Source organism: Dama dama, chromosome 5, assembly GCF_033118175.1.
Source record: "Dama dama isolate Ldn47 chromosome 5, ASM3311817v1, whole genome shotgun sequence".
In the NCBI taxonomy this organism is placed as follows: Eukaryota; Metazoa; Chordata; class Mammalia; order Artiodactyla; family Cervidae; genus Dama; species Dama dama.
In genome coordinates, this window is record NC_083685.1 from 14,140,374 (window position 1) to 14,165,024 (window position 24,651).

Below are 24,651 nucleotides of genomic sequence, written 5' to 3' on the forward strand. Positions count from 1 at the left end.
TCACCTTTAACTTTTGGTCCCTATTCCTTTTCCCAAGCCAAAGAGCAGCTACTGTTCAATGTAAATTATGAAATTAATTTGTAAGTAGAGTGTTTTAAAACACGTGTCTGCTTCATAAAATCTTCAAACTCCTATTACATTACAGAACTTAATTAACAAAGCAGATATCTGGAAAATAACAAAACTATATAAACTCACTTTGAGTTAAAATGACAATGAACTTAAACACAGCCCTTTCTTAATTAAGTATTCAAGCTATGGTACAAAATGTTATCCCAAAATTATTTTATTAAATTTGTTTTCAAATTTTCTCTGAGAAATGTAAAAAAGGCATTTGCCATTTAGGACTCCTCAGTTTCTTCAATGCTACTGAACACAGTTATCTATCTCAGTTTGCAAAGCCTCAGCCACCTTGATCATTTTTGTCAAAGGTAAGAGAGAACACAGACAAAAAGTATGGATAAAATGATATTCCACTTGCCAGAGATTTATGTTAAAAAGCAGTCTTCACCATTCTCATTATGAGCTATTCAGGAAGACTTGTAACCTCTCTATAGTTTTAATTTCCTCACCTACAAAATGGGAATAATATCTCCCTCATATTTTTTGTGCACGTTAAATGAGATAAGGTATGCACAGAAGCGAACAGTTTGCCAGGTCCATCTAAATACTCAGAAAGTAGTGAGCGTCAGCAATAATTAGTCCTCCCTCCTAATTTTGGTTTGATTAGAAAAAGATGGAAAATGCTATTCAGTCACAGGAAATTCCTGAAATGACCCTAAAAAGTTTTGAGATGAAAAATAGGGAACTGGACTCAAAGTAGGTAAGGTAGAAAGAAAACAGAAACCTAGAGAAACATTCTGGTCCTCCAAAGTAGAAAAATATTGCCTGTAGTAGAATTGCCTGTTCAATTTTCTTCCCATAAAATGACTAAAGTGAGTGTGAGAACAGCTACCAGGACGGACTGGAGTTTAAGAGTCTTACCCACAAAGCTCCAGTTACTCATCCCCGCCTGTCCTCAAGACCTGCTGCACTTCAGCATGAACTCACCATTCAGGACACCCTCCATTTCCTATCCTGTATATCAAGTATTTATGCAGAAGACCGAAGCCTTCCAACAGAAGCATCATCACTAAGATTAAGTTCTCAGTATTCATCCTTTACAAATAGTAAGCGCTCTTGTAGAATAAAAAGTCAATTCAAAAGTCCAACTCTTTCATTTTGCCTCCTGAAAGTCTCATACTTCAAACTGACATGCTTTCCAAGATAATTCATGTGACTGGTTTATAATAAAACCTAAGAGAAACCTTTCATTTTAATTAATGTAACAATACTTACTTAACACAGACTTGATGCTAAATTAAATCTCACTGTTACTATATGGTGCTTTCTCCATTATTACATATGCAAATAAGTAATTATGGACCTATGCTGTGCAATACAGGATCCACTAGCCACACGGCTATGGAGCATTCAAAAGGGGGCCCCACCCATCCTGAGAGATGCTGGTGTGTAAAAGGTATCTGGATTCCAAAGAGTTAATACAAAAATGGAATGTAAAAAAACTCAGTATTTTTATGCTGATGACGTATAAAAATGATGTATTGGATACACTGAGTTAAATAAAATACACTATTAAAATTAATTTCACAGGGTTCTTTTTACTTTTAAGTGCAACTAATAGAAAATTTAAAATTGCCTTATGTGGCTCTCACTTGTGGCTTCCCTTGTACTTGTGTTGGATGGCGCTGCTATTGTAGACATTAAATGCTACGTCTTTCCACTTCGATGTACAATAAGCTACTGCAGAAATTAAGAGCTTCTTGCCATGCTATTTTCACTGTCGCATCTTTGGAGGAAATACTATGTATATGTCCCCCCCACCCCACACACATACTTTGACATGTTAATAAGATCCTCTGACTCTTGTTTATCTGTATTTTCCTGATGCCAATATTTTTGCAATATTTCAAATTTATTAATTCTTATAACCTGTACTTTATCATAAAATTCTGAGTAGCTTCTTACTGAAGCAATTCCTTTTGGAACAGAAGTGAGGGAAAAAAGAGAAAGTACACCATATTCTTTACTGGCAATGACACTAACTAGTAGGATGGTTTGTGAGTGAATAATCCTGGACAAGTTATCAGACATTTTAACATCTAACATGATTACACATCAAAGTGTCAAAAAAAGCACAGCAACTGGTTAAATGCAAGGGAAGAATTCATTCATCTGCCTTATTCCAGATGAATCTACTTTAATAATGTTTCTTTTAATCTGTGAGTTTCATGTTTGTAAAATTCTGCAGTGCAGAGTAATAAAAAAAGAAAAATGTTTAATTAAAAAAACTACAGCAACTGGCTGGCTATCATTATTCATTTTCATACATGTCATGCTTGAGAAAGCTTTGCATATTTTAAAAAGCTATGGATCCACTAAAGCTGTCAAAATCCAATCACTGTATACTTCACACTTCTACATTTGAGTAAATCAGCAGTACATTTATAGGTTCATAAAACTTTTTGACTCATCCCTATGACATGGTGGTTTTTCCCCTCAATTTGTTCTCATTACCAGCTGAAGTTAATGAGAAGGTATTAAAGAATGATTTGCAATGGAACTGTGTTTCAGTTCCAGAGTACCCATATAAGCAACCTTGACTTTCTTCTCTCTTGCAGAATAATGTTTCTTAGGAAAAAAAGGAAGTTTCTCGTCCACATACATAATAAAACTAGCTGATCTCTTTAACGAAACACAAAATCTTCATTATCAATCATAAAAAGGACCATAGAAAACAAATATTCATTACCCTTGTATGAATTAAATTTATGAAAATTGAAACATTCTACACAAGCTCTTACAGCAGACTATCGCTCTGAAAACCACTGTGCAGCATTTGTCCTACTAGGAAAGGACTATTAGAAAAACAAACCTAAAACATTTTTTTCATATTTTAAACCATGAAAGTTAATTTGAAAACAAAAGGAAAAAGACTTCAAATTTAAATGGGTCTCTTAGCTACCCGCCACCGTAGGAATACCAATTTATACAAGTTTTAATTTATTTTCAGTATTCTGTTAAAATGAAAAAAAAGAAGAAAAAAAGGAGGGGACTCAGATGAGGCACACCACTGAGGATGAGAACATTATGTATATATTACAAGCAGTGAGCTGAAGCTACATTTCCTTTTCTTACTTGGTGGATAAGGAACAGCAGCTCTTCCATCCTTCCCAAGAGGTCGGTCTTCTGTCCCAACTGTAGGCATTTTTGATGAGCGCAGTGCAGGTGATACAGCCTAAGAAGAGATTATTAATTATTAAAACCGAGCAGCACATTTATATATGAGTAGGGCGATAGTCAGCTATTGCTTAGAGTGTATGGCTATTGATATTTTAAAAGAATAGAAACACACTTCCTTACAAAGTTTTCACCAGGTGAACGTCTAGAAATACTAGCAGACAGTGACACAGAAGAGATGATTACAAGCTTATCAAGTATGAGAAAAGCACTGACTGGGTCTTCTCGTCACGGGTCAGGTGAGGGCAGACTGCCAGCCGAGCAGAGCTCCCAGACCTTGGGCCAATCCCCTCACCAAGGTCATGAGAGAAGCAGTTTCAGGGACACAATAATCACATCAAGGGGGTGCCTCCAAGTAGTAACTGGTTATCAGTCTGGTTTTCCCTCTGTTCGGAAGCAGGCAGCTAAAAGAGATGACCTCAAGCCCTCCCAAACTATTACTCTTATTTTTTACCCCCACACCCCACACAAAAGATATTTCCTATTCTTATTTCTTGGGCTTCCAAGGTGGCTCAAGTGGTAAAGAATCCACCTGCCAATGTGGGAGATGCAAGAGATGCGGGTTCAACCCCTGGGCTGGGAAGATCCCCTGGAGAAGGAAATGGCAACCCATTTCAGCATTCTTGCCTGGGAAATTCCATTAACAGAGGAGCCTGGTGGGCTACAGTCTGTGGGGTCACAGAGAGTCAGACACAACTTAGCGACTGAGCACACACATTCCTAACTTCTACAACTACTGTTCACCGTCATGGAAAAAAAAGACCTTACCTCATAAAATTATTTAAATGTATATTCAATACATTTGAAGAAGGTTTTTCTTTGATTTGCTAAGTTCAGCTCAGTTCAGTTGCTCAGTCGTGTCCAACTCTTCCTGACCCCATGAACCGCAGGACGACAGGTCTCCCTGTCCATCACCAATACCTGGAGTTTACTCAAACTCATGTCCATTGAGTCGCTGATGCCATCCAACCATCTCATCCTCTGTCGTTCCCTTCTCCTCCTGCCCTCAATCTTTCCCAGCATCAGGGTCTTTTCAAATGAGGCAGTTCTTCACATCACGTGGCCCAACTATTGGAATTTCAGCTTCAATATCAGTCCTTCCAATGAACACTCAGGATTGATTTCCTTTAGGATGGACTGGTTGGATCTTTCTGAAAGTCCAAGGGACTGTCAAAAGTCTTCTCCAACACCACAGTTCAAATGCATTAGTTCTTCGGCACTCAGCTTTCTTTCCAGTCCAACTCTGACATCCATACATGACTACTGGAAAAACCATAGCCTTGGCTAGACGGACCTTTGTTGACAAAATAATGTCTCTGCTTTTTAATATGCTATCTAGTTTTCGGTCATAACTTTTGGTTATAACTTTTGCTCATAACTTTCCTTCCAAGGAGTAAGCATCTTTTAATTTCATGGCTGCAGTCACCATCTGCAGTGATTTTGGAGCCCCAAAAAATAAAGTCTGCCACTGTTTCCACTGTTTCCCCATCTATGTGCCATGAAGTGATGGGACCGGATGCCATGGGTCTTAGTTTTCTGAATGTTAATCTTTAAGCCAACTTTTCACCTCTCCTCTTTCACTTTCATCAAGAGGCTCTTTAGTTCTTCTTCACTTTCTGCCATAAGGGTGGTGTCATCTGCCTATCTGAGGTTATTGATATTTCTCCTAGAAATCTTGAATCCAGTTTGTGCTTCTTCCAGCCCAACGTTTCTCATGATGTACTCTGCATATAAGTTAAATAAGTAGAGTGACAACACACAGCTTTGACATACTCCTTTTCCTATTTGCCACCAGTCTGTTGCTTCCTGACCTGCATACAGATTTCTCAAGAGGCAGGTCAGGTGGTCTGGTATTACCATCTCTTGAGGAATTTTCCAGTTTGTTGTGATCCACATAGTGAAAGGCTTTGGCATAGTCAATAAAGCAGAAATAGATGTTTTTCTGGAACTCTTTTGCTTTTTCGATGATCCAGCAGATGTTGGCAGTTTGATCTCTGGTTCCTCTGCCTTTTCTAAAACCAGCATGAACATCTGGAAGTTCATGGTTCATGTACTGCTGAAGCCTGGCTTGGAGAATTTTGAGCATTACTTTACTAGCATGTGAGATGAGTGCAACTGTGCAGTAGTTTGAGCATTCTTTGGCATTGCCTTTCTTTGGGACTGGAAATGAAAACTGACCTTTTCTAGTCCTGTGGCCACTGCTGAGTTTTCCAAATTTGCTGCTATATTGAGTGAAGCACTTTCACAGCATCATCCTTTAAGATTTGAAATAGCTCAACTGGAATTCCATCACCTCCACTAGCTTTGTTCATAGTGATGTTTCCTTCCTAAGGCCACTTGACTTTACATTCCAGGATGTCTGGCTCTAGTTGAGTGATCACACCATTGTGACTATCTGGGTCGTGAAGATCTTTTTTGTACAGTTCTTCCACATATTCTTGCCACCTCTCCTTAATATCTTCTGCTCCTATTAGGTCTATACCATTTCTGTGCTTTATTGAGCCCATTTCTGCATGAAATGTTCCCCTGGTATCTCTAATTTTCTTGAAGAGATTTCTAGTCTTTCCCATTCTGTTGTTTTCCTCTATTTCTTTGCACTGATCACTTAGGAAGGCTTTCTTATCTCTCCTTGCTATTCTTTGTAACTCCGCATTCAAATGGGTATATCTTTCCTTTTCTCCTTTGCTTTTTGCTTCTCTTCTTTTCACAGCTATTTGTAAGACCTCCTCGGACAGCCATTTTGCTTTTTTGCATTTCTTTTTCTTGGGGATGATCTTGATCCCTGTCTCCTGTACAATGTCACGAACCTCCGTCCATAGTTCATCAGGCACTCTGTCTCAGATCTAGTCCCTTAAATCTATTTCTCACTTTCACTGTATAATCAGAAGGGATTTGACTTAGGTCATACCTGAATGGTCTAGTGGTTTTCCCTCCTTTCTTCAATTTAAGTCTGAATTTAGCAATATGGAGTTCATGATCTGAGCCACAGTCACCTCCCAAATTAAGTCCCTTAATAGGCAAGATTATCTTTAAGAATGCAAATGAACTGAATGCAAGATAAAGCAAAAAAAAAAAAAAAAATCTCACAAATAGAGGCCTTTTATTTATGTTCACTTACTCAGTGGAGAATCCCCATGGACAGAGGAGCCTGGAAGGCTACAGTCCACGGGGTCTCAAAGAGCTGGCATGACTGAGCCATGAGGCACACATTCGCTGTCACAGAGCTAAAACTAAACTCCGTGAAACTAAACTCCGTGAGGTGAAAACCCGGACAACAGTCTCCAGATTCTAGTTACTAATAAGATGAATTAGCAAAATGATTCTAAGGTAACCTGTTCCTTTGTTTAAATGCCAGGCCAGAAGTCAGAGTAGAAACAACCATTCCAGAGAAATGAAAATTAGATTAAAAACTGTCCAATTCTCCTTTGCATATTAACATTACTAAAATATATTCAAAAAAACAGAGTAAACATCTCTTCATTTAGTCAGTAATTCATAATTTATACAGAGAGTAAGGATGATGGTTCAGAGCAGACACAAAAATCACTAGGGATGTTGGACTGGGTGACTCTACAATGCTTGTTTTTTTCTTTTCTTACATCTCTCTTTCTGCTTCTTTTTAATTCCTTTATTTCTCACACTTTCTTCTCACTACCACCAAACCAAAGCATCTTAACTAACCCTCACTAAAACCAATCCTAGATAATACATGGCTTTACAGACACAATCAGGTACAAAATGGATCTCCAATGCCTGGGTCAAAGAATAAGGACATGTCATTTCTTTTGACAGTGTTTTTCACATTGCCACATCCTTTTCTTAATGCAGCCACTGCCTGAATTTAGGTCCTCGTTTTTCAATCCAACAAGTTACCAAATAGTACTTTGCTTTCCATGTATCAGACTGATGTAAAACAGTACCCACTTATACCAGGTCAGCTGCCCACTCGGCAGCCTTCAGAAGAGCACATTACCAGTCAAGTTTGAGTTCCAAAGCCTGAAGTGTGGCCAAGCACCTCCCCAGCCCCAGCAATCTTTACCCCCCCCTCCCCCACTCAGGAAACAGATCAATGTGCTCACTATCTCACAAGGCCCCAGCTAGTTCATTCTCTTTGCTGAACCAAGACTCCTTCCAGGCTCAAACACACATCCCTCCCCTGCCTCTCATTAACCAAATCTTTCCACATTTCAAGTCAATTTCATTCTTTGAGGTCATGATTATCGCATCTTCTAAGTATTTGGGATTCCCAGGTGGCACTAATGGTAAAGAACCAGCCTGCCAATGCAGGATCAAGATGAGGGTTCAATCCCTGGTCACAAAGATCCTCTGGAGGAGGGCGTGGCAACCCACTCCAGTATTCTTGCCTGGAGAGTCCCATGGACAGAGGAGCCTCATGGGTTACAGTCCATGGAGGCAGAAAGAAGTACTTAGAATACTACTGGTGTACAGTGTCTGTTAACCAGATATATTTTATTTTAAAGTGAGAATGGGCTTTAGAAACCTGATTCCTATTTAACCTTCAAGCCTTTACTAAAATACTGCTTGCCTATTGCTTTGTACTTGAACGGGTAGCATCTTTAGATTCAGATAAATTACTGCATTCACAGGGCTAAGTATATTTTAAACTTTATTTATATGCTCTTTCTCCTAAAGTCTGTGAGCACCTCAAGCATAAGATTTGTAACTTAATTTTATCTATAAACCTAGAGAACCAGCCACAAAGGAACTGATCATTAAATAATTAACAAATATCATGTCAACTGGATGGATGGGAAAGTAAATATATAAATGAAAGAAAAGTGAACTAATACTTTGACTTCACTGAAGAGCAAGCCTATCTTACTCATCTCTAGGTGCCCCCAGAGATAACAGGGGCACTTCTGTTTACACAAAGGTACAGGCTTAGTTAGGATGATGACAACACACATTTCCTGACTCAGCTCAGCTACTCTCCAGAGAATTATGAATGCTAATCTGTCACTTTAATCATATGATGTGCTGTGCTATGCTCAGTCGCTCAGTCATGTCTGACTCTTTGCAACCCCATGGATTGTAGCCCACCAGGCTCCTCTGTCCAATGGGCATTCTGCAGGCAAGAATACTGGAGTGGGTTGCCATGCCCTCCTCCAGAGGATCTTCCCAACCCAGGTCTCTTGCACTGCAGGTGGATTCTTTACCGTCTGAGCTCCCGGGAGAGCCCAAGAATACTGGGGTGGGCAGCCTACCCCTTCTCCAGGGACCTTCCTGAGCCAGGAATCAAACCGGGGTCTCCCGCATCGCAGGTCGATTCTTTACCAGCTGAGCTGCCAGGGAATCCCAATCACATGATACCTTGTATTGTTTAACGTCTACGTGTATAAATTCTATTTCCTGACTATGATGCCATAATCCTAGAAAGTATAAATCATATTTGTAATTACCTCTCAAAATGCTGACTATCCTGTGACATAAAGTTCAGTATGGTAAAGTTCAAAAAATTCAGTATGCCCCACTACATGTAGGGCATTATTTTTAAAATCTAAGCTAAAGGGACTACATAATATATTCCTATTAGTCTCATATCAAGAAGTTAAAAAAATGAAAGATTTTAATATTTACAACAGGAATAACACTAATGGAAAAAAGCCATCAACAAACAAAACCCAAGGATTATTAGAGGTTATTAGATTCTGAAACTAATAAGTTTCAGAATCCTTTCAAGGTACACAAACATTTTTGAAGAACATTTAGAACCTGAAATATGAGCTCCCAATTCAGTAGACCAAACTATAAAGAAATACTGAAACACTAAGTCCATCCACTGAAGTGCATTTTTGTTTTGTGTAGCTACTGCAGACTCACCCCAAGTTCGTCGTCATCAGAATTATCAAAGATGTTGTCTAAGTCATGAAGGGAAGGTGCCAAGTCTGTCACCTGTGTGAGGCTACTGGAGCCTGCCCTGCCAGCAGCGTTGTCCTGCCGGACATCTGTGGGAAGGAGGCAAAAGGCACTGAATAAGCAGCTTCCTCAAAGGAGAAGGGGTGAGGAGAGGACAGTGAGCAAGCCCTGCCTGCCAAGTGCTTCCTTACGCTGTCAGTTAAATCGAGATACAATTAGTGCCAAATATGCTTATCAGATTTGAAAGGAACTGAAAAACAAACTATGAAAAATATATTACAGATGAGGTCAAATTATTGCTAACACAATCAGCACATAATGTTAAATAGAGAAGCATCTCCCTTGCATTTACTTTAGCAACAGTCCAAGTGAGGCAAATAATCAGTGTACACACCTGTTTTAGTAGAACTGAAAAGGGACATGGCATTTTTCCCTTCAGGCACCGGCGTGGAATGACCTGGTGTAGTGACATCCTTGGTACCAAATCCATCCTCTGACTGTGTAATAAATTCAGCCAAACAAAACACATGAACAGCAACCCAAAGTGTGGAATATGAGGGAGAACACAAAGAATTAGAGGGCAGAATGGAACTTGTTATGAGCACAAGTATGATAAACCATGGTCTATGCAACCAAAGGAAATAAAAGATATGTCCTCGTCCCTGATTTTAAACTGAAACCAAAAACTCCCACACTTGCCCCTCAATCTGAGTCAATCGGGATTTTATGCCTCAACAGTACTGGTGGGGTTTGATCACAGACCTGCCACGGTTTTAAAAGCTGCCTTTAACATATTTTGGAGGCTGAATTATGCTTCAAGCTTTCTGGATCTAGACAGGTGTAAGAAGTATTCTCTTGAACTATATTGGTTTCCTTTCATTCTCTTATTTCCTCTGTTCTTAAGAATATTTCTTTAAATGGCCCAGTATTTTAGAATGGTTTAAAATGTAAGGCTAAAGACAGCAGACACCCCCAGTACTCATTTTTAAGATAAAGAAACCAGTAAAATTGTACTGACACAGTCTTGGAGTAGTGATGATATTAATTCGGAGAAATACAGAGGTAAAGCGCATAACACAGTAAACAGTGAGCGCCTGATAAATGGTAGATACTGTTACCAATATTTTCCCTTACATTTTGGGTATTTTGGAATAATAATTAAAAAGAAATAAGCAGGGAGCATAGGCCAACAAGAATTAGCATATGAGAGGAAACATGCACGGTACAAGCTATAGCCTGGGAGCTATGAGGCTTCATTTATGCTCGGCCGACTTCTGAACAAAGGTGAGCCATGACAGAGAGAGGAACAACGCGCTGTTCGATACAGTAGTACCAAGAGCATGAACATGGGGACAGAGCAACCAGGCAAGACTCTCTCAGACATCCTGCCTCAAGGTCTTCCCGCACGTGTTTACTGACGTAGACTCAAACCCACTCCTGACTGGCCTCTCTCTCTGTTAAGTGGTACCTTATTCTTTTTCAGGGAATCTTTCTCTGTCCCTTGTTTGCATTTCTTGTTTGCAGTAAAGATGTATTTTATGTCGCCGTCCTCGAAAGTATATGGGTCGTTGACTTCTCCCAAACTGTCTCCAGGTTGTTGTGACAGAGGCAATGGGTCAAGAAAGTGGAGGGGCTGCATCTGCGGCTGCTTGTCTTGCCAGACTTTAAACCGTTTGTTAGGTTGTGCTAAGAGTCTGGAAGGGGAAATGAATGACGATTTAAGCAAGAAATAGTAAAAAGACCAGACTTTTTTTTTTTTCAAGCAACATTTGTGATTTAAAAGCATTTGGAAGCTTAAACTTTAACAACAAAGAAAACTAAAAAATTCACCTTCAAGTGACTTTCAGAGACTATATTCACAATTAAATAAATCTTAGTAGCCTTTGTTAAGGCCATATACTTTTGTTTCTGATTCCACTGATTTCACTTAACAGCAGAGATGGGCTCTGGGGACAGAATGTCTGGGCACAAATTCCATCCGTGTAATTTACTAACTGCATGACCCTAGGTTCTTTCTCGGCTATGAAATTAAAGGTAGCAATATGGCTGTGGTGAAGATGACATGAGAAAAACTGTATAAACTGTTTAGAGTAACAGGTTGCTAAATAACACTCTGAAGTATTACTACTAGATGCATGATACACACCTGAACGCATGTAAAGCCTTCCTTAAAAGTGTCAACATACAAAGAAGGCACTGACTGCAATATGGAAAGTCCCATAAAGCTATATTCTTTGATTAACAAACAGCAGACCAAAAATGAATTAATTCTAGTAAGCTAATCTTACAACGAAACCTTTATAGTCCAGCATTTAAATAATGACACATACGATAAATATCATGTTGGATAAAGCATTTGACTTTTAAACCTTTTCCAAATGCAGAGTCTAGAATGGTGAAGAAGGACCTCTTCAATTTTGGATCTGAAGGCCCTGATTCCTGGGAACCTATGGCCTTGGCCTTCTGGTTGATGGTCAGGGGGTGGGGTGGAGGGTCGCCTTACCTTTGCAATGCAGTGCTCTCTGAGGTTACCTCCGTTTTGGCATCACATCTCTCACCCTGGAGCTCTGGAGGCCGGAACTCAGCATCATCAATGGATGGGAGATGGTAACTGTGCCACCACTTATCTGATGACTCTGGGTTCGAGGGCCTGATCCCACAATATAAGGCGGTCTCACTGACCTCTGCCGTGAGAGGCAGTCTTTGGCCGACGAGGACAGTCCGGTCATCCAGAGCAGACAACTGTTGGAGTTCGAGCCCATTTCCATAGAGGGCTGGATTCACAGGGACAGAGGGTGGGTCCAAACTCTCTGCTTCCTGACCTCGTGGCTGAGGGCTGAGTGTTGGCGGCAGAGGGGAAATAGGGGAATGAGGTGAATCCATAGGATTCAGATTCATTTGCTTGCTTGTATTTCTGGAAGGCACGGCCATTTGCTTATCATACTTCCTACTGCTAGCCACCTCTAAGGAGGAGTCTATCCCTGCCAAGCCTAGCTTCTGTCCCGGTGGATCTTGCTCCATGCATAACTCTTCAGCCACAGACGGCCTGTGATGAAATGGTATCAAAGGTCTCTTTTGCAGCTTGTCTCCCTTGTCCTGTCTTTCTGTTGTTTTGTGCTTAGAAGAAGCAGGAGGTGGTAAAGATGAAGATGATGATGGTCCTGCACTGAACCCTGGTTGTGATATTGTGGGAGGTCGACTGGGGCCTACTGTACAACGTTTTAAAAGTTTATGCCTGAAATGAGAATGAAAATGAGGTAAGTAAATACACAGGTGAATATAACTATACCATTCTAATACCACAGAAGAGATGCCTCTGACAAGGTTACACCTTTTCAAGAACATGTTATATGCACTAATACATCCAAATGGACTCTAGGTGTTAAATATATTGATAATGACTAAAAACTGCAACATATGCTGATAAGAAATAATGAACCAATTACATGCAAGTTAAGTAGATAAGAGTTCAATTCAGTCCAGTTCAGTCGCTCAGTCGTGTCTGACTCTTTGCAACCCCATGAATCGCAGCACACCGGGCCTCCCTGTCTATCAAAAACTCCTGGAGTTTACTCAAACTCATGCCCATCAAGTAACCTTAAGAAATATTCGTTAACATGCTGCTAACCTCTACAAAAATACTAATTTGAAAATCCTCAAATCTTTCAAATTTGGTGAGGGCCTCAGACAATCTATTCGCATGGCATTTTAAAACCAAGACCATTTGTCAAGAAAGGCAGCAAAAAAAAGCTTCCAATCTCTATTTTACAACACCCGACTAACTCCAACAGAGAATGGTTTATAAAAGCTTAGAGTGCTGTAAATCAGGAACAAGATAACTATGCAATTCTCCCACAAAGTGTGAAACTAAGGGTCAGTTTTAAGAATATTTAATAGGATAAATATACTAAGAGCCTTAGACACTACTATTATCCAACAAAGAAGGGATAAAACACAACTTTGGATCTTACAGAAATGTGCTAAAATGAGACAGAAGTAAAAAGGTTGTGAGTGAATATGAAAACAACACACATATATACAAATGCATCTGTCCTATCTAAGTAGGAATAGCAAGTCTGCTAACAACCTAACACACTTCTTGGCAGGCATGGGTGTGAGAAATTGCTCAGTAAGGGCCTACTAGATAATGCTAAGGTTTAATCTGCACAAAAAAGTTATACAGCAGGTCAGCCAGTTCTTCCCAATATATAAATCATTCCCAGGAAAAACATAAGCTCTCCTGCCAGTGTATCAGTAACTCTCTGAGGCCACTAGGGTGGCATTAAATTACTGTTGCATTGCACTAAACGATGCCCTAGTGGGCAGTAAAATGGATTTGTGTGGCATAATGGGATGGTTTAGTGGGACAGCAGGATGGCCACTCTGCCCCATAAGACCATTAAATAGTGTGAGGAGTGGACCATTCCATAATGGGTTTGGTAATCCTGCAGTAGATAATCTGAAAACACTCTTGCCAAAGTCTTAAGCTACTCTTAAAAAAAAAAATCCTGACTTTGAAGAAGTCAGCAGCTTAAAGCTACTGTCAAAAAGGCAAAAACTGGACTTTAAATCTCCAGGGCACAGAACCACACTGAGAGATGAATGTCTCACCTGAAAACATCTCAATTATATCTTCTAAGGGTGCTTATTTTAAGACTTAAGCTCTGGAAGTCTTTTACATAAAACTTTTTGATGTGGATTTTCTCCAAGAGCATTTAACCACACTGATCTTTTGAGACAGATATTTTATAGTAGCCTTTTCAAAGTAAGGACTTTGTGCAAGGTGGATAATCTTATAAAGTCATTTTCTTCTGTTGCATTTAGCAACTTAGCTACGTTATGGAACCTTCAGTATAAGGGATACACCAGTATGGAACAGACCACCACTGCACATCTGTGAATGGGTACGGGACTTCCCTGAAGCCAGCAGCAGGCCCATCAGGCTCACCAGGCTAACCATGTGGCACCAGTGGGAAGGAATCAGAAGCTGGGCCAGAGTGTAGGAACACATGGTGACTAATGAATAAAGAAAGCAGAGTGGCTGTACAGACATTTCAAAGGAAGTCAGTGTGAAATGCAATGGTGAAACTGATCTAGAAAACTAAGGAAGATAAATGATAGTTTCCAGGCCGAGGAGGAGAAAACTGACAGAAATGACTGCAATAGGGTACCTGGTTTGATGTCAATATTAAGGGTGTATCTTAAAAGCACTTTGCAAAATACAAGACTTGAGTACATGTGAGAAGTCAGGTGTAGAGATAAATATTTAGAAGTCAATGGAATGGAATGCATATTTACAAATAAGATCTGAAGGGTATAAGAATTTGGTGAGGAGACAGACTAGTAACTCCAGAGGACAAAAGAAAAAGAGTTATTTACTTATACTTTAGGTAAAAATAATTCAAGGTACTGAATAAAAATGTGATAGAAATCAGTAAAAGGGTTATTTTAAAAAGTGAAAAAAATCTAGATTAAGGAAAAAAGCAGGAAAAAATAAGAGGAACATACAAGTGAAGTTAAACACACTAAAATTTTTAAACTATGTACTTTCTAAAGGTGGACCATAACCTGGCTGTAAGCTGTTCAGAAGTCAATATTATTAGGAAAATACCTTTTTTCCTCATAATCACATGATTAACAATGGCCTAGAGATGAAAGCAGACCAGTCATTCAGCTGGTGTACCACTCCTATCCCGGGACTAGAGAGATTCTCACCAGCTCAGAGAAAGGACCCTTAATGAGCAAAGAATATCACTAAAAACATCCTCCTTGAAAAATCAATCAAGGGTTTCATTAGGTACTTAAGACAGCATCTCTCAACAAAAAGCTGACTACCAAGGCAGAGCTTGATAAAAGAGAATCAACTTATAGGAAAGAGGAGGGGGGACAAGAAGAAGCTGTTAAAACTGTTGCCTATGTGTATAAACAAACATGTGCACACGCATGTGTGTGCTTGCAGAGATTTCTGGGCATCGTGACCTCCTCCCTACCCTGAAACCAATTCATATATGCCGCATTAAAAACCCCGTGGTCTCAACTAAAGAAATGGATAGCCAACTTCCAAGTATACTTATCTCAACTGACCTTTGTATAAGCATTGAGCAGTATCAAACGGAAGCAAAGCCACTCTAAGTTGCTAAGTGAATATTCAGAAAATAATTTGGGTTTCCACTCAAGTATCTAAATGAATGAGCAACAATTTTGGCTTTCTTCAGATATTATTACCACATATCTACTTCAGTCATCAAAAAACACCAGCACCAACAAGAAAAATTTTCTATGGAAATTCTATTTCCATAGAATTCTAATCCAAATTCTATTCCAAATTCTAATCCAAATTCTATCCAAATTCTAATCCAAATTCTATTAATTCAAGCCAACTTGCTTGATATTTATCTCAACTTTATAATTAAGAGTAACTAAATAAACTCATTTAAATGGCAAGAGATTGTCTTGTTAAACTGATGCCTTTAGTTCTAAAGAAGTTATCCTGAAGAAATCTGTGGGAGCAATTTGTTAACAGGGTCAGTTGCCTAAAAAGGCTCATTCTGAGTCCCAATAATAAAACTGTATCCTCTACATAGACACAAAACAAAACAACAGCAAGCTTTTTTCTAGCACTGGAAGTAGAAGATTTATAAAGAAAACAAAGCAAAATGACGTGGAAGAAGTGGTCTGAGAGACCAGGAGACAACCAACAAATACTGCTCTGCCTCGGCCCCTACCTACCTAGAGCAAGAACAGCTGACTCTTTGGGTTGGATCCACAAAATCCCAAGTAGCAGGATTGTTAGCAGGCTCTTCTTCAAGAGTTGGAGTGGACATTTGGCTCCTCCTAAAAAAGGTTAAAATATGTGGTTTGTATAAACATGAGATAATATTCATACCTCTGGGAAGGAAAAGGATGTTAGAAAGACATGAATACATCTTACACAGTAACAGTATCCTGCCAATAGACAGTTTAGAGCAACCCAAGGTGTAGGGTTGGGGGGCAGAGGGGAAGTCAACTACTATGTCCGTGCACCAGAAGGAAAATCAGATTCAAAATATTTTTATTTAAGATCAATATACATTTTAACATGGGTGGTACAGATAGCAATGAAAACACCACTATCTGGCACTATTAGCAGCTATTTTTTAAAAAGTCACCTAAATTCTGGAAAGATAACCTAAATTTTTAAAAATTATCTTTTCATAGCATCTATAAATCATATACCTTCAGACAGATCATTTTTTTGGTTCTGTTTTGCTTTATTTCTTTGTTAGACAGACTGTTTAAATCACTCTTAAAACATCTACATTTACTAGCATTTAAGGACAGCACTCCATGTATATAATGTGAACCAAAAGACAAGAATCAAAGATGTCTCCTACGTAATAACTGGCAGCTAAAAGACATTTATTGCTGCATAAATAGGAACACTGGGCAGCCCCTCTGCACTGTGGATCCTACTACAGCTGATGCTGCATCTCACTGATGGCTCTGCCGGGACTTTGCTTGCTCTCCACCCTCCCCTGCCTTTCTGGGCCTCACTTCCCTGTGCAGTGCTGCTGAAAGAAGGGCTCTGATCTGTTAAGAATTGGTGGAAAGGCTAGTGGTGATAAAAATCAAAGATGGTAACTCAAAGAAAAAGAAAATGTTAACATGGAAATTGTTGAGGCACTGCAGACAGAAATGAAAATATCTGTACCAATAATTCTAAAGGAAAGGACTGTTTTTAAGCAAACAGAGATACCTTTTAAATTCTAGAATATGACATGATTTCCCACTGCAATTATTTTAGATTTTTTCCTACTAAATCTTTAGTAGCCTATTCTATATGTGTTAGTCGCTTAGTCATGTCTGACTCTGCAACTCCATGGACTGCAGCGCGCCAGACTCCTCTGTCCATGGAATTCTCCAGGCAAGAATACTGGAGTGGGTTGCCATTCCTTTCTCCGGGGAATCTTCCCAACTCAAGGAATGAGCCTCGGTCTCCTACATGGCAGGCAGATTCTTTACCGTCTGAGCTACCATTCTAGAGCCACTAACTGGGAGATAAATATATAGTATGAATTTGTTAAAAGCTAGGTCCGAGGTCTGAAGGATAGCTCTTAAAAGTGTATAAGTAAAGCTTTGAAGAGTAGTCACTTAAAAAACACTGACTTAACTTCTAAATGAGTCCTTTGGAATTACTGACAAAAATGTCCATATTTGTTCTGCTCCAGAGAATCAAGACTCATTGTTCACTTGTATCAGTCAAAAAGGTGGACATCTCAGTCATATCAAAAACATGTGAAAATATGCTGAATATGTTTATATAATTCTTGATAAGTGAAAAAGTGTTTACTGACTACAGTTTGACATTATCTTCCCTACAATTAAAATAATAGCTCATCTTAGAATCAATTCCTACTCTTTTCCAAAAATATGTTAAGGAGGGAAGGAGGTCAGAGGGGATAGACCAGAGGGAGGTGGACAAGAAAGGGAAGTTGGGTAAAGGAAGAAAAGAATTTCCCCGAATCAAGAAACAGAAGCATAGCAGCTACGAAATACTTCTCTAACTCTCATCTGTTTAGTTGAGAAATACACTGTCAATTAAAACAGGAGGCCAATGTATCATAGAAAACATGGCAACGAAGGTCCTTTTCCTTTGTAAATAGCAAACATTCATTAGTAGGTACACAGGGAAAAACCATACCCACAACTATTCTCCTGATATTCAGGGTGAATTTCTGAGTCAGCTGTGCTAAAAAATGTCAGATGAACACCATGACAATCTTGAGATGATAAAGAACTTCACAATTTTCCTGGCCATCAAATTATTCTAACACCTTTGCTTTGAATTTTACTCTATCATGTTCAGAAAGATGAGCTAACAATTCAATGACACCCCCCCCCCCCCCAGGGTTTGGTCACACAACAGTGCCATATGATTGATCCTCTTCATGTAGTAATAAAAGGCATATCAGGTAAACCACCACCCAGACAGAATGGAAAACACATACTTGGACTGGGTTCTGTTGAGGATGCATTCCTTCCAGACTCGATGGACCATATGATTGTGGAGTTTTGGAGGAATCTTCCCCGATCTCTTTGGACTGTGCATAGTTAGCATGCCCCCGTCTTGGGAACCTAGGTGACTGACAGCACTCTGCGTACCTCCACTCTCACCTAGGAAAGAAAAGACAATTTGGAAGGTCAGAATTTTCTGAAAAGGCCTCCTAGTGCACAGACTGCTCAAGGGATCTTCCCGACCCAGGGATCAAACTTGGGTCTCTGGCATTGCAGCCAAATCCTTTACCATCTGAGCCACCAGGGCAGCCCCTTATTTATTTAACATAGACACTGGACTGTTGAACTGATCATGGTAACTTTGCTACTACCCATGACAATAACGCTATCCACAGCTATGAGTAAATCTGTGTCAGTATAGCTTTCAGTCACATCAATACCCACACTCACATACCCACAATGGCATATCCATCAGGAGGCATTCCTACTCAGAGGTTTTGGAGATAACTTACACAGGAAGATTCAACACGACGTTAAAGATATAAATATGCATGGATTGTCTGAGTTTTTAAATCTCAATACAGTAAATGAGTTTCAAGACAGAAGAAAACAGCAGAGGGAGCTTTATGCTCATGTAGCTAAATGGCTGTATAGCAACTGCACAGAGTGCCCTGGGTAGGAGAAAGAAATCCTTAACAAGGTCAAATTTCAAATCTGTGTGTGGAACTATTCATCCTTATGCCTGACACCACCTATGAAAGCTAATACCAAAGAAAGGAAAGAGACTGACTCAACATTTTATATCAGAGGATTAGAAATTCACTGGTTTCTAATATTTCCATTTAGATTTTCCAACTGTACTTGGTATGCAATACATTTTCGGTGGCATGCATGCTAAGTCACTCCGTCATGTCCCATTCTTTGTGACCCGATGGACTGTGTAGCCTACCAGACTCTTCTGTCCACGGGATTCTCCAGGCAAGAACACTGGAGTGGGTTGCCACTTCCTCCTTCAGGGCCAGTTTCTATCATGCCTACTCTAACTGTTGATAAGATTAGTTATTGGTTCTAAGTATTTTACTACTTTCATCTCATGCAAGACAAATAATGAAGTCAATTTTCAGTATTAAGTTCTGATTCGATTACTTTTATGTATTTGATTTCATAAACATATTGAGGGTTTTATTCCTGATAGAATTATGATGCAAAATATCTCAACTGAAATAATTTTAAAGTGCTCTGAAATCCTTCACTTTCCTGTGAAAAAGAAAGAAGCAACCTAATATCACAAACTAATATTTCTTGGTATCAATGCAAAACAAACATTGTATGGAATTGACTGGTTAGTCTCAGCTCCACTTTTTTTTTTTAAATAAAGCAAACCCCAATGCTTACATTCTTAGGAACTGAAGCTTTCTTGTTCCCCAGAAAAGTATTGTTATAATAGAAATGAGATAAATTAACAGAGACAAGAAATTTGATCTTTCACTGCTATCTTTTAATCTTAAAAGTTCTCTGACTTGGCTCACAGGACAAAATATTTCATTTTGACTTTACAATGGATTTTCAAATGCCTACTATAAAACTAGGCAAAGTAAAGCAACAAACAGAAGAAGATAGCATAAGCTCTTTGACCCCAAACACTCAACAGTATAGCCAAACAGACTATTAGTCCATGGTATCATAAGGGAATTATTTATGACCAAAACAGGAGAGGTTGTGGGGAAAGCCAGCCACAGAATCTTTTCTGATTAAAGGTGGTTTAATGTTTTTCAGTAGCTTTTAATGATTTAACTAAAATGTGGGTGGTATCTTATATGGAATTAAATGAGACTTGTATTACATGTTGTTAAATGCATATTGAATGCTGCTTCTCAAATTATCTCCATAAACAGAAGAGGCAAGCTGATCTATCTATTCACACAAGCCAGAACTCTGGCCCTCCCAGGTCCCATGCTAATCTAGGAGATGTTTGGCCATTTTAAGGGGCAAAGTAACCCCCTTTGTCCTATGCCCAGGAAAGCATGACCGTGCTCAACATCATTCAAGTGCAGCCTCAAGGAGGCTAAGCAGGATTCTCACAAATGGAGCATTAGGAGTCCTAAGCTGTAATTTGATGTTATGATGTATAAAGCTGGACAAATTAATTTTATGACAAATACATCAGTCACTCTCATTTAGTGTTTCTGTTTTAGGAAATAAGGAGACATCAAGAGATTTATGGTGTAGCACAATGATATACACGGAATTAGAGAGGAAGAAATCTAAAGATCTATAGTTGTAAAAGTACACACCTGAAATCCACCAGAATAAAACATTTTTTTCTAAATTATGAATTTAAGAGTTCTGAACTCACAGTCATTAAGACAGTATGGTACTGGCACAAAGACAGAAATATAGATCAATGGAACAGAATAGAAAGCCCAGAGATAAATCCACGAACCTATGGACACCTTATCTTCGACAAAGGAGGCAAGGATATACAATGGAAAAAAGACAGCCTCTTTAACAAGTGGTGCTGGGAAAACTGGTCAACCACTTGTAAAAGAATGAAACTAGAACACTTTCTAACACCATACACAAAAATAAACTCAAAATGGATTAAAGATCTAAATGTAAGACCAGGAACTATAAAACTCCTACAGGAGAACATAGGCAAAACACTCTCCGACATAAATCACAGCAGGATCCTCTATGACCCACCTCCCAGAATATTGGAAATAAAAGCAAAAATAAACAAATGGGACCTAATTTAACTTAAAAGCTTTTGCACTACAAAGGAAACTATAAGCAAGGTGAAAAGACAGCCCTCAGATTGGGAGAAAATAACAGCAAATGAAGCAACAGACAAAGGATTAATCTCAAAAATATACAAGCAACTCCTTGAAGCTCAATTCCAGAAAAATAAATGACCCAATCAAAAAATGGGCCAAAGATCTAAACAGACATTTCTCCAAAGAAGACATACAGATGGCTAACAAACACATGAAAAGATGCTCAACATCACTCATTATCAGAGAAATGCAAATCAAAACCACAATGAGGTACCATTACACGCCAGTCAGGATGGCTGCTATCCAAAAGTCTACAAGCAATAAATGCTGGAGAGGGTGTGGAGAAAAGGGAACCCTCTTACACAGTTGGTGGGAATGCAAACTAGTACAGCCGCTATGGAGAACAGTATGGAGATTTCTTAAAAAACTGGAATTAGAACTGCCATATGACCCAGCAATCCCACTTCTGGGCATACACACTGAGGAAACCAGACCTGAAAGAGACACATGCACCCCAATGTTCATCGCAGCACTGTTTATAATAGCCAGGACATGGAAGCAACCTAGATGCCCATCAGCAGATGAATGGATAAGGAAGCTGTGGTACATATACACCATGGAATATTACTCAGCCATTAAAAAGAATTCATTTGAATCAGTTCTAATGAGATGGATGAAACTGGAGCCCATTATACAGAGTGAAGTAAGCCAGAAAGATAAAGAACATTACAGCATACTAACACATATATATGGAATTTAGAAAGATGGTAATGATAACCCTATATGCAAAAGAGAAAAAGAGACACAGATGTACAGAACAGACTTTTGGACTCTGTGGGAGAAGGTGAGGGTGGGATGTTTCGAGAGAACAGCATGTATACTATCTATAGTGAAACAGATCACCAGCCCAGGTGGGATGCATGAGACAAGTGCTCGGGCCTGGTGCGCTGGGAAGACCCAGAGGAATCGGGTGGAGAGGGAGGTGGGAGGGGGGATTGGGATGGGGAATACATGTAACTCCATGGCTGATTCATGTCAATGTATGACAAAACCCACTGCAATGTTGTGAAGTAATTAGCCTCCAACTAATAAAAAAAAAATAAAAAAATAAAAAGTTCTGAACTGATCAAAGGTCAAGGCATCATGCACACAGCAGGCCTTCAATTTTAAGCTGAACACAAATTTTACTAAATACCAGGCAAAACAGTAACAAATGTAAACAAAAACTGCTGACTTCTGTAGTTTGTTAAAAATCCAAACTTGCATATGAAATATGATTAACATTTTTCAAAATACTGACAATTCTAGACTTATCATCTTCTTTATGATATTATTATAATTACAAAAAGACTATACAAGGGTTTTTCTGCTTTTTCAGTTTGAAAGTAGTTTTAATAAAAATCAGGCGATGGCAAATCCTTTCACAAGGGATCATCCAAATTCTCTGTTCTACTGTATTCAGAGCTGGATATAGTACATTTTTTCACCATCTTAGCAACTACAAGGCTCTTAAAAACAAAGGCTAGGAATTTCCTGGCAGTCCAATGGTTAGGACTCTGTGCTTCCATTGCAAGGGGCTCAGGTTCAGTCCCTGGTGGCAGAACTAAGATTCTGCAAGCCGTGTAGGCCAGCCAAAACAATGCCCCAAAAACCAAAACCCCAAAGGCTACATGTTACATCATTGTTACATGTTACACGTTACAGGTTACATCATTTTTATGTCCCCCACACAATAGCTGAGCTATTCCTTCCAGATAACTTAATGTGTGTGCTATGTTGCTTCGGCTGCGTCTGACTCTCTGTGACCCCGTGGACTTAGTCTGCCAGGCTCCCCTGTCTATGGCATTCTCCAGGCAAGAACACTGGAGTGGGTTGCCATGTCCTCCTTCAGGGGATCTTCCCAACGCAGGGATCGAACCCACATCTCTTACATTCCCCTGCACTGGCAGGCGGATTCTTTACCACTAGCGCCACTGGCGAAGCTGATAAAAATACTGTGTTGAAACTGGAGTTCTGAGCACTTCTGTGAATTCCTGCACTACTGTCTGTATGTGGCTTTACTGTTTATCAAGCATGTCAGGTACACGATCTAACATGCATAACAGTCCTGGAAACTATAGAATTTAACAGAGAAGGAAACTGGTGTCAAAACAAGTATGAGAATTAAATAAGGTCCCTCACCTAGTAAAAACTAAAGCTAGGGTTTAAAAGGTGTGTTCAATCACAAAGTCTATACTTTCCCCCAATATGTTATTTAACCACGCACATTTATTGAATGTCACTACATGCCAAGCACTATGGCAGCAATTTTTAAATACTGTCTTATTTCATTCTTATGAAAATTACCATGTGATGAGCATGTATCATACTTGATAGTCTGTTTTCAAAGTTTAGAGGACAAGACTTCATTTACTGATGTTCTTGCCAATATGGCCCACATTAAATACCTATAAATAATCTTACTTCAGCTCAAGTGTGATGACTATCCTTTTCTTAGTGACCATATTTTTAACTAAAATGAAGTCAACTATTAACAACAAAAAAGTTAATACAGAATATATACTACTTGACAAAGGAAACATCTTCCCAATTTAAATAATTTCTGAATTTTCTCAAGAAGGAAGAATGTTGAAATGGGCAAATTTTTCAAGTTAATTAATATCTGTCATTTGTGTAGACAGATTATTCAAAGCATTTATTCAGAGCTCTTGGATGTCAGACTAACTTTATAACAAGGAAAGAGAATTCACCCAAGACTTGACCCTGTTGGCAACAGCCAATTGGGCAAGCATGTCAACTATTCTCTGAGTTAGTATTTTTCACCACATCTCGCCTCCTGATGCATGTGTGTGCACACATGCACATCAGTGTAAAAGGGTAGGTGCATGTGTAGAACTGAAGAGAAATAACGAAGGTGTTTAACTGGAGTAAAGACTAATACAGACACAATTAAAATTCTGAAGCGCATAAACTGTTTGTTTACAATTTCTCTTCTCTATTTTGTAAAATCCCACATTAGTCTATTTCCATCTCTTCCACCAGGAATTTCTCCATGTGTTCTCTCATCTGTTCCGTGGCAGGGGTGCTACATGACTTTCTGGGATCGCTTCCCCCCAGGATGTTCCTGGATCGTACTCACCCACGACAGCCTGTTCTGGAGAAGTGGGCGGGGTGAGAGGCATCCCACAGTTACTCGGGTCCTTCACACTCCCAAGCCCCTGCTGCCCAACTGTAATATGGCCCCCGGTACTGGCCACACTCTGAGGAACTGGGATGTCATTCTGAGAGATCAGCACAAAAGCTGAAGGATAAACCATCCGAACACCACCTGTGAGGAAAGCAAGCAAGAGAATAGGCCTGAGAAAAAGGTCACGCCACAACTGCCAAACTTATTATTCCAGTGGTCAGAGTCAAAGCTCAGTGGTGAAAATGAGACGCTCATTAGGTACTGCCAAAAGTGATAAGTTCCATCCTTTCATAAGTTAATAGCTATTTAAACATGTGTTCCAACACTATCATAATAGCATTTGGAATACAGGGACCACTGGTGCTTCAGGCAAGATAACTACTCAGCAAATATCACTGTACCAAGAGAATTCAAAAAGATGGGAAAATTATGGAGATTATTTTTGATGAATCTGAATGATTATCTTTTTAAATTAAGCAAGATGAAGAATATAGAATTAAGTTCTTCAGGCAAAACATT

General features: G+C 39.3%; 1 protein-coding gene across 3 annotated transcripts in view; it reads right to left on the bottom strand.

The window, feature by feature from the left end:
• The window catches only part of MED13L (mediator complex subunit 13L), a 289,944-nt gene that overhangs the window by 41,539 nt on the left and 223,754 nt on the right, over positions 1-24,651 (bottom strand). For all 3 annotated transcript variants that reach the window (XM_061141858.1, XM_061141857.1, XM_061141856.1), the window contains 8 exons: positions 24,085-24,273; positions 18,165-18,330; positions 15,907-16,011; positions 11,681-12,412; positions 10,646-10,871; positions 9,572-9,674; positions 9,142-9,266; positions 3,199-3,298 (listed from right to left, as the gene is read on the bottom strand). In XM_061141858.1, the coding sequence (XP_060997841.1) occupies positions 3,199-3,298; positions 9,142-9,266; positions 9,572-9,674; positions 10,646-10,871; positions 11,681-12,412; positions 15,907-16,011; positions 18,165-18,330; positions 24,085-24,273 (1,746 nt within the window). The remainder of the gene's footprint in view (positions 1-3,198; positions 3,299-9,141; positions 9,267-9,571; positions 9,675-10,645; positions 10,872-11,680; positions 12,413-15,906; positions 16,012-18,164; positions 18,331-24,084; positions 24,274-24,651) is intronic.